This window comes from Podarcis filfolensis (assembly GCF_964270895.1).
Source record: "Podarcis filfolensis genome assembly, chromosome: 10".
Lineage (NCBI taxonomy): Eukaryota > Metazoa > Chordata > Lepidosauria > Squamata > Lacertidae > Podarcis > Podarcis filfolensis.
In genome coordinates, this window is record NC_139612.1 from 72,036,270 (window position 1) to 72,046,187 (window position 9,918).

At 49.8% G+C, this 9,918-nt stretch overlaps 1 protein-coding gene across 2 annotated transcripts; it reads left to right on the forward strand.

The window, feature by feature from the left end:
- Window positions 1-160: 160 nt before the first annotated feature.
- LOC310743007 (acrosin-like) lies at window positions 161-6,400 on the forward strand. Of its 2 annotated transcripts, none has more exons than XM_083573038.1 (5): window positions 161-308; window positions 861-1,064; window positions 2,447-2,721; window positions 3,803-3,942; window positions 5,762-6,400. In XM_083573038.1, the coding sequence occupies exons 1-5, from the start codon at window positions 232-234 to the stop codon at window positions 6,284-6,286; spliced, it is 1,221 nt and encodes a 406-aa protein (XP_083429164.1). In that variant the 5' UTR covers window positions 161-231; the 3' UTR covers window positions 6,287-6,400. The 2 variants fall into 2 exon arrangements, with proteins under 2 accessions (XP_083429164.1, XP_083429165.1); XM_083573039.1 differs by lacking the exon at window positions 161-308 and adding an exon at window positions 349-774.
- The last annotated feature ends 3,518 nt before the right edge of the window (window positions 6,401-9,918 follow it).

The window sequence follows — 9,918 nt, forward strand, 5'->3', positions numbered from 1 at the left end:
TTGTTGTTACTATTATTATCCTCGTTTTGGCATCTTTCCCTGGTGCTTCTGTTAATATTAATAACATTTGTCTGTCTCAAAAAAAGAGAGGAGGAGGAGCATAAAGCAGTGATGATGTTAGGCTGCCCACATGCTCTCTGGACAGAACCTGGATTCATGTGTTTTATGATGTCATGAATTCTAAGGAAAGGTGGTGTGGTGGATCTTGTAGCCTTGGGAGCTTCCCGAAGGATGAGATGGTTGGTCATCTCTGTTCTGGTCCTTGCTGCATTCCAGCCCACCCATAACGCAACCGTCAGCAATTGCGAGTAAGAGGCCATTGGGTTGATGGGTGGCATTTTGTAAGGAAAGACAAAACAGGGAAGAAGTTTTTTTCCTGGAAAAAGACCCCAGGTGGTCTTCTGTCTGCCTTTCCATCTACCAGGGTTGCTCTCCTTCCATTTTGCCTTGAGGGTCTCATGAAATTTAGTGGCATTTCAGCCAACCCTCTGAAGTAGACCGATTGAAAGCAATGAACACAAACAAGTTAGGTCCATTACTTTTGGTGGATGTACTCTGAGACAAGTCTTGTTGATTACCACCTATAGCCATGGCATCCAAACAGATCTCCCAGGGTTACTATCATGAATTACATAAAACTGACAAGGCTGGATTTTTTTTTTAAAAAAAATAATAATAGTAGAATTTCCCCCCCAAAAAATAAAATTTGTTGAACTATATAAAAGACCTGCAAAATACCAGATGATATATGAGGAGCCTGTGTCAGTAAAAAAGGTAAAATGTGCGATCACAATATTCAAGAGCTGCACAATCCACCCACGTCATGCACATGATCTGTTGACGCTCTCTATCTTTTTCAGTGGCATCTGCGGAAGACGACCCATGGCAAGCAGCCATAAGTTGATGCGTATTATGGGTGGCAGCGATGTTCTTCCAGGGACCTGGCCCTGGATGGTCAGCATCCAGACAAAAGTACGAGGGAACGTCTACTTTCCTAGCTGCGGAGGTTCGCTCATTGGCCCCCAATGGGTCCTCAGTGCAGTCCACTGCTTCCCAAAACCAAAGTAAGCAGAAGGGGAAGTCTGCTTAGCAGAAGGCCGTTCCTGGGGAGGGTTGTGGAATCTGCAAGCCCAGCCGCCTGGGGGCATCTCAAGGAAGCAGAGTCCCTTCTTCTGCCTTCCAGGTGATACTTGAAGGAACTGCAGTTCGCCTGAACACAAAGCCGTCCTCTTGGGATGGTGGAGTCTACAGCCCAGGAACTGCCCTACCTGTTCAGGACTAAGGTCCAGTTGGTCCAGCATCCCACTGGGAACTTCAGAGGGCTGGGCACTCAGAGGCAGAGCAAGGTGGGTGCGGAGACCCTGGGTGTCATCCCTGAGGGGGGGTGACATCATCACACCGCCACCCTGGGACGCTCCTTGCGGGCAGCACACCCCCGGGACGCACACCCCGCAGGACGCTCACCTCACCCCCCTGGGATGCCATCCCCGCCCCCGTGGGTGGGTAGCCCCACCCCCTGGGTGCACTCCGCTCCGGGTGCCAGAGCAGCTAGCTCCGCCACTGTGGCCACTAGGGCCGATCCGCCCCCTTTTGGTTCATAGGAATATAGGGCTTACCAACAATTCCATTTGTCCTGAGACCTGTAGGCACAGATCTGAGAGGCTTCTTCTTTCTCCCACTGCTTTCCCCAGGAAAACACTGTTCATCGCTGAATCAGAACAAATGTCAATCGAGTTTTCTATGAATTCATGCTTGCTCCAATTTAGATGTAAACAGCAGGTTTTCCCAGAGAAAGCGGCCAGGCACAAAAACGAGGAATGAGGACGTGGGACAGCCCCTTTGTGCTAAAATTGTGCTTTTAATGGGGGTCATGTTATAACTTGGGTGGGTGTTGTTTATTGTTCTTAAGTGTTCTGTGTTAACTGGTATTTTGTATTTGTCTTTTTTGTTTTTGTTTTATAAAGCTGATTAATATTCTACAGGTTTTTTTTGTGGGAACGGAGTTATTGTTTTGTTATTTTTTGTTTTGACTATTTACTTGTGTTTTTACCTTGGATTTTTATCCTGTGAACCGCCCTGGGATCTTGGGATGAAGGCAATATACAAATGAAACCAAGTCGAATCAAATAAATAATAAAACCTCTCAGGCTTCAACCATGTCGCCTCTTACCCAGTTTTTCTTCAAACTAAAAAGTCCCAAGCGTGGCAGCCTTTCCTCGTAGGGGAGTTTCTCCACACCCCTGATAATTTTGGTGGTCCTTTTCTGAACCTTCTCCAGCTCTGCAATATCCTTTTGGAGGTTGGGCCAGCTTCACTGGATATCCAGGTGTTCCACCCTCGTGAGAGAGGGAGGGGGGATTTTTTCTCCATCCTTTCTCTTACGTTCAGAGAGTCCAAGAACATCCTCCCACAAGCCATTTATCCCTGTTCTTGGCCCCACCTGCAGAGACCAGTACAAGCTTGTTCTTGGCTCCAACCGGATCAAGAAGCTGGGCCCAGAGGCTGAGCAGCGCTTCATTAAGAGGCTGGTAAAACACGAGAAGTACGACAACCAGCTGAATCAAGGAGAGGTGGTGTTCGCAGACATCGCCTTGTTGGAGATGGACGAGCCCGTCAACTGCAGCGACTACATCCAGCCAGCCTGCCTGCCTGACGAAAGAATGGAGGTTTTGACGCTCGGCCATTGCTACGTCAGCGGCTGGGGCGGCCTCCTGCCAAAAGGTGAGAGCAGCCTTGTGAAAAGCAGAAGGACTGGCCCACCTGAAGTGTTTGAAAGAAAGTCATCACCTGTATCTTCACTGCCAGCTGGCATTTTCCAGGGTGGTTTAGGACTTGTCTGCACTTCCGCTTATCCTGCTGTTTCCCCCCGGGGAAAACCTGCAGTCGAGTTCTCCGCAGATTGCTGTTTGCTCCTATTCAGCAGTCAAGAGTGGGTTTCCCTGGGGAAAGTAACAGGGCAAGCATGCCTAGAGAGCACAAACCTCTTAAAGTCATGCTTTCTAGGCAGGGGACGAGTGGAAGTGTGGACAAGCCCTTCCAGTGGGAGGAAAGTTAGTAAATAAAATGGAAGTGACCATGGCAAAAATTATAGCTCTGAATGAATAAATGCTCCTGGTTGGGCTGCACAAGGTTCATTCCTCGCAGGAGAGGTTTTCTTTCCAGTTGTTCCACCCCTGTTCCACTTCCCCTCTGTCCTGCATGGATGAGTTTGTTTATTCCTTTGACATCTGGTGGGAGGGTGTTCCACAGGGCGGGTGCCACCACCGAGAAGGCCCTCTGCCTGGTTCCCTGTAACCTCACTTCCCGCAGTGAGTGAACTGCCAGAAGGGCCTCGGAGCTGGACCTCAGTGTCCGGGTAGAACAATGGGGGTGGAGACGCTCCTTCAGGTGTACTGGGCCGAGGCCATTTAGGGCTTTAAAGGTCAACACCAACACCAACTATTTATGAAATCAAAACATGGTTAGCGGGGATTTTTTCAGCCAGAACTCAGTGGAGCTCCATTCTGGCCCCTCTCAGGTGGGCGCCATTGCTGTTATAAGAGACAAGGGAAGGCATTTGTGGTGAGTTCCGGCACCTCTTTTTCTAGAAAAATAGTACTGCTGGTCCACGGACTGAGAGCAGCTAGCTGTTAGGCAGGTCTTAGTGCTTATCCACACGTCTGCTTTCTCGGTGTGGCTCTGAGGAGTTTCTCCGTTTCCTCTCTCCTTCCCCTGCCCCAGTTAGGATTCACGGGCAGAGCACCCCCTGGCCAGGCGTCCAGCTGTCTATCTCCATTCCCACCCTGCTGCTTTCTGCTCACAGATTCCACCCCTCCTGACATCATGCAAGAAGGGGCGACGAGTCTCTACACTAGAATCCGATGTGGGATGCGGTGGGGCAGGAGGATCCCTACACAGAACGTCTGTGCCGGACACGAAGAAGGAACAATTTCAATCTGCAGGGTAGGGTGAACCATGGTCAGGAGCCAAGGTCAGGATTTTGTGCTCACCTGATGAGGGGGGTGGCACCCTGTGGCACTCTATGGCTCCACATCAGAGCTCTTTTGTGGCCCACCAATGCTCCAAGTTTCAACGTCTGGCAAGCTGAGCTGAGGCTGCTCTCCAAGGCTGTCTACACACCACACGGTCAAAGCACATTCAAAGTGCAGGACTCCCGCTGCCCCCCCCCCCCGCCACCGAAAAAAAAAAGAATCTTGAGGAACTGCAATTTGGATGCCCAGAATCAGATCTCCATGAGGAGTGAACTACAGTTCCCAGGATTCTTGTGGGGGAGGGAGTCACACACTTTAAATGTAGGATGTTGGTATATGTTTCAATCCGTTTTCAGTTTGTAGCTGGTTTTATCTTCTGAATGTTTTCAAGAGTTGGTTTTACTCGTTATTGTTTTGTTCTTTTCGTAAACTGCCTTGAGGTTGCTGTTGTACAATCAAGCAGGGTATACGTTTAGAATTGTAGAGTTGGAAGGTACCTCGGGGCGGTCATCGAGTCCAACCCCCTGCAAGGCAGGAATTTAATGCAAATAATAATAATAATAAAAAAATTTATTTATTCTCCGCCCAAAGCCGGGCTCAGGGCGGTTAACACCAGTAAAATTACAATGGAAACTTAATAGGGGAAAAAACAACAACAACCCAATTTAAAATACAGGTTAAAATGCAATTTAAAAAGCAGCCTCATTTTAAAAGTAGTGTGATGACCTGGGAATCCGATTCAGAGGCTGAACCGGAGGAATCCCAGCCTGCACAGGAGTCCCCGCCTCCAGGGCCAGCTGAGCTGGGGCAGGGCCTTGATTGTGAAGCGCCTGCACCTGTGCCGGATCCTCAGGAGCAGGCACCAGGTGAATCCTCTCTGGCTCCGGAGGTGATTGAGGACACAGTGCCTGCAGGTGCGCCTCTCCCAGCCCTGTCAGGGGAAGGTGAGTCTCCCCCTGGGTCCAGTAACCCACCAGCCTCTCCTGAACTGCAGAGGCTCAGGGCAGAGAGGCGAAGGGAACTGGTTTCTCCCAGGAGGAGTGCTCGCCTTAAGGCCAGGAGAGGCGGGTCTCCTGGGGGCCGGGACCGCCCCTGGCCTCAGAGAAGATAAAGGCCAGTCAGCCCAGTCCCAGGTTGTGGGAGCAACGTTGGAAGAGCTGTTTCGGCCAGCACCCAGTCCTGTTCCCCCAGAGTTCCTGTCCTTGCCCGGCTCCTCGCTGTGGACCCCGCTTTGCCCGTGGAGGACTCAGGTCCTGGACCTCGCCCCACGGTAACCTCCCCCCTGGACCAGCACAAGTAGCCCATAAATCAAAACTGTAAGGGGAGGGTCAGACTGAGTCCAAACCAAAGGCCAGGCGGAACAGCTCTGTTTTGCAGGCCCTGCAGAAAGATGTCAAGTCCCACAGGGCCCTAGTCTCTTGTGACAGTGCATTCCACCAAACAGGGGCCAGTACTGAAAAGGCCCTGGCCCTAGTTGAGACCAATCTAACCACCTTGCGACTTGGGACCTCCAAGGTGTTGCCATTTGTGGACCTTAAGGTCCTCCGTGGGGCATACCAGGAGAGGCAGTCCCATAGGTACGTGGGTCCTAGGCCACGTGGGGTTTTAAAGGTCAAAACCAGCACCTTAAACCTGACTCTGTACTCCACCGGGAATAAGTGAAGTTGATGTGCTGTGCTGCCCCCTGTCAGGATGGTTGAGCCTTGTATCCTTACCCCATTTGCCTCTGCCCCGGTCTCCATGGCATCATGCCTGCACCTCATTCCACCACCTTCTTTCCCCCCTCCCAGGGTGACAGCGGAGGCCCCCTGATGTGCAGGGAAGAGAGGTCTGAGCGCTACTGGGTGATTGGAGTCACCAGTTTCGGACCCGTGTACTGCGGCACAGCGAAGGTGCCAAGCGTCTTCATCTCCACGCAATACTATCTGGACTGGATCCAAAGGACCTCTAAACTGCAGCTCTCAGTTCCCACACACACCCCGCTGCTGGCGCAGACCCAGGCCACAACAACGCGCAAGCCCAGGACTTTCCCTACAGCGGCCAGGCCAAGACCCCACAGGCCTCCCTGGGTGAGGCCCCCACAGTGGGGTGTGAGGCCTCCTCCCCAGGTGCAGACCACAAGGTCCTCCTTCCCTCCCTGGATGAGGGAGAACTATTTTTGGGGTAACCGGAGACCTGGCCGCAGGACTAGGTACAGACCGCAGCAGCCCGGGCCCCGGATGGCACCTCGAAGTCAGTTCACGGATCCACCAGGGTACTACCCTGGCTCCGAAGACTACTACGATCTGCTTGTGCCCTCAGGAGAGCAGGATTGAGAGGGGCAGCTGGGGCAGGGGGCAGGCATTATAAAGCAGAGGGGCCAGGCTAGAGGCCACCATGATAAGCATAGGATATTCTATAGAATAATAAAATGAAGATGGTTTGAGCAAGCTGCGTGGGATTTGGCAGTGGGTCTTTGTGTCTTTCGCGCCATCATCTCACCTAAACTCAGAGAGATGTGTTGGGAAATGGCCAAATCCAGAGCCATATTCTCCTACTTATGTTCATAATTCCTCCAGATCTTTCTTTCCATTAAATGGAAGTGGTAGAAAAAGAAAAAGAAAACAAGAAAGAATGGAAGGGAAGGATGAAGGATATTCCACGTTTAAGAATTCCAAAATGTATTTTACAACAAATTAGAAACACTTTATATTTCACATTTTACAGTTTATACGCCAAACTATTGCAGTTAATTTATTACCCCAAAAGAGTTTGCAACGTGGGATGCTCACCCAAACATGGCTCAGCAAATGACCTGCTATAAAACCATTAGGACAATTTCCAGTCTCCCAGGCCTAATCAATCTCCTACTCCTTTAAGATAGGACTACAGCTTATTTTACCACTGTTAGTAGGCAAATATAAACGTCCCCTGCATACCAGTAAAACCGCTGCCAGCTCCCAGCCCCTCTAGGTTCTCCATACCTCCCAATGCTGCATCTGCACCAACCGCTGACAACCATCTCCGGAATCTAGCCTCTTCCAGCTTCTCGGCACTGCAAGGCTGTTCCACAATAGCTACCCAACTAGTAAATCACCACGGCCGGCATCCACTCCAGCTGCTTCACCGCCGCTGCCCAGGCACGGAGACTCTCCAGGTCCTCCTCACCCTCCAGCATTTTGGTGCAGCTACTCCTTTGCTCGTTCACAGCAAACACTCTGGCACTGCACAACCAGATCTCCTCAGCACTCTGCTCAGCCTCAGGAACCCATCAGCACATCAAAAGAACTTTCTGGGCCCATAACCTGTCAAGAAATTCTACCCAATATTGATCCAGAGCAGAACTCTGACGTATAGTTAGCAGAGTAAAAACTTAAACACTTTGCAGGATTCAAAATAAATAAGTAAATAAAAATAGACCAGAGGCAATTAATATTTCATCCAGCTGCTTTACTGCTATTGAAGGCAAATGAGCACCATGGTCACAAATCCAAGACATTCACTGTCCATAAGAAATCCAGTTGCAGTAGACTTAACTTATAATAACTTATAGACTTATTATAAGTCTAAAACTTAACACTGTATACAGAACACCACACTAGAAGGAAGAGAGACAGAAAGAGAAAGTAAAACCTAGGCTCCTTCTGTCCTTACTTTTATAGTCAGCATGACCTTGAAGGAAAGATAACAAAACCAGTTTAAGCCAGCTGTACTCAACTTCTATGAAGGAATAACCCAAACATCATGAATCTTCTGTTTGTTTGTTTGTTTCAAACAGAGAAGCTTCCAAAACCCTATTGAATTAAGTAGAATAGGAAAGATCCCTACATATCAGATCAATACTTTCTGCGCTAAGAAATGCAAACTGACACCCCACCCCCAAATCCTAGGAATGAATAAAGGCTGGGGTTTTGATTAATTGGGATATGGGTTAAAGGGAAAATCTGCAGAGCTGTGCCAGACAGGGAATTTCTGGGCTGGGTTATGCAAACCAGCCTGGCTGACTTATTGCAATACAAACAATTAGCCTCGGACGTCTAACTGAGCTTCCATGTCTTACGAATCAGTTGACCCTTCTGAAGAGTGCTTCCTGGTTCTGCGGAATATTCTGTACCTATGACCCTTACATTTCTGGGTTTATTACCTATGTAATACCTTTCTCATATGTCTACTCTTTGGGTTCAGGGGATTTATTGCCACCTCTTCCAGTGAGGAAATGCTACCCCTCCTGTTTTCCAAAGCTGCCTGTGCTTCTTGAGCAAGCTGACTTCTCTCCCTCCCACTCTCTGCCAACACCTAATCTACATTCCATTCCATGTCAGGGGAAGGAGGACTGCTCCCAGCTGTCTGACTGCTTCCACTCATGCTGTGTTTCTCTACCTGGGACAGATGTGTTCATGACATCTAGAAACTGCTGGAGACAAAATGCGAGGGCGAAGCTTCCCACTCCCCCTCCTCTTCCAAGAGGAGCCGAGCAGACTGAGGGGACACTCCCCAGCCTTCCTGTTTGGTCCAGTCCCTGACATCACACCCCTATCCAGAGCTTTCCTCCCCCCTTTCTTCCTCCCCCCACCCCTTCGGTATGGGTCTGTTGGTGTGGTTCCTATGAAACTCCCTTTGCAATTCCAGGGCATTAACATGTTCTGCATATTCCCATGATCTTTCTTCGGGCCCATAACCCTTCCATGCAATCAAGTATTGCAGTCTCTTTCGTGTCATGAGTGAGTCTAGAATCTGCTCTACTTCAAGCTCCTCCTCTCCCTCTACCAGAACAGGAAGTGGGGGCGCTTGCCTGGGAGTTTATTAGGTGTGTGCTAGCACTACTGGGGACAGCACGGATCTTTGGAATACAGTGTGTATCTTCATTGATACTGACAATCTGAGTCTGAAAGTACACTTCAAATGGCCCCACCTGCTGAGGATCTAGTTTCCTGCATCTACCTCTCTAGGGCAAATCATGTGTAGACAGCCACACCTGATCCCCCACCTTTAACTCACTACCTGGTTGTCTATGGGCATCTGCTGCTATCTTATATGACTCCTTAGCATAGTCCAAGCATTTCCTTAGCAAACTTCAGATGGCTGTTAAGTCTTCTATGAAGTCCTCTGCTGCTGGTACTGACACGGTGTTGGTCTGTGATGGGAAAGTACATGTATGGTATCTGTAACTGGCATAAAAGGGGGGTCTGCCGAGTTAATGCATGAAGTGCACTGTTGTACGCAAACACTGCCAAGGGCAATTTGGACACCCAATCATCTTGCTGGTAGTTCACATAACACCGGAGGTCCTGCTTAACATGGCGTTAGCCCTTTCCAACTCCCCATTAGTCTCTGGGTGTCAGGCTGAGTGAGGGACACTTCTACCTGGAGTAATGGCATGAGCTTCTTCCAGAACTGCAAGGTGAATTGGGTCCCCCAATCTGAAATCACTTTAAGGGGGAGCCCATGCGAATTAAATACATTTTCTACAAAGAGTTGTGCCATCTCTTGTGTGGTCAGCAGCCCCTTACAGGGCACGAAGTGAGCCATCTCTGTGAACAAGTCTACCCCCACCCAGATCACTGTCTTCTGCAGTGACTCTGGCAGATCAGTGATGTAGTCCATAGCTACAGCTTCCCATGGTCCTTGCGGTGTGGTTAGTGGTTGAAGCAATACTGCAGGTGCTTCCCTGGGTCTTTTTGCCCGCTGACAAACCTCACAGGCTTGGACACATTCCTTGACCTCCCTCAGTCTTGGCCACCAGAATTGCCTCGTCACGTGGTATAGCGTTTTGTGCTGCCCAAAGTGTCCCACTGTAGTGTTGTCATGGCACTGACGTAGGATCTTGGCTCAGAGATCTCCTTCTGGAACATAGCGAGCTTCCCCTCTATACAGTAGCCAATCCTTTTCCATGAACCCCTCAGCGTCACCTGCATCTCCCCGCAGCACTACTAACATGCCCTTCGCAAAAGCAACCTCCTGTGTCTTC

Bases quoted from the DNA above. Each gene is read 5' to 3' on its own strand.
- LOC310743007 (XM_083573038.1), top strand. From the start codon at position 232: ATGAGATGGTTGGTCATCTCTGTTCTGGTCCTTGCTGCATTCCAGCCC. The intron at 2,722-3,802 runs GTGAGAGCAGCC...TTCTGCTCACAG, and splicing joins GGGCGGCCTCCTGCCAAAAG to ATTCCACCCCTCCTGACATC. The intron at 3,943-5,761 runs GTAGGGTGAACC...CCCCCCTCCCAG, and splicing joins GAACAATTTCAATCTGCAGG to GGTGACAGCGGAGGCCCCCT.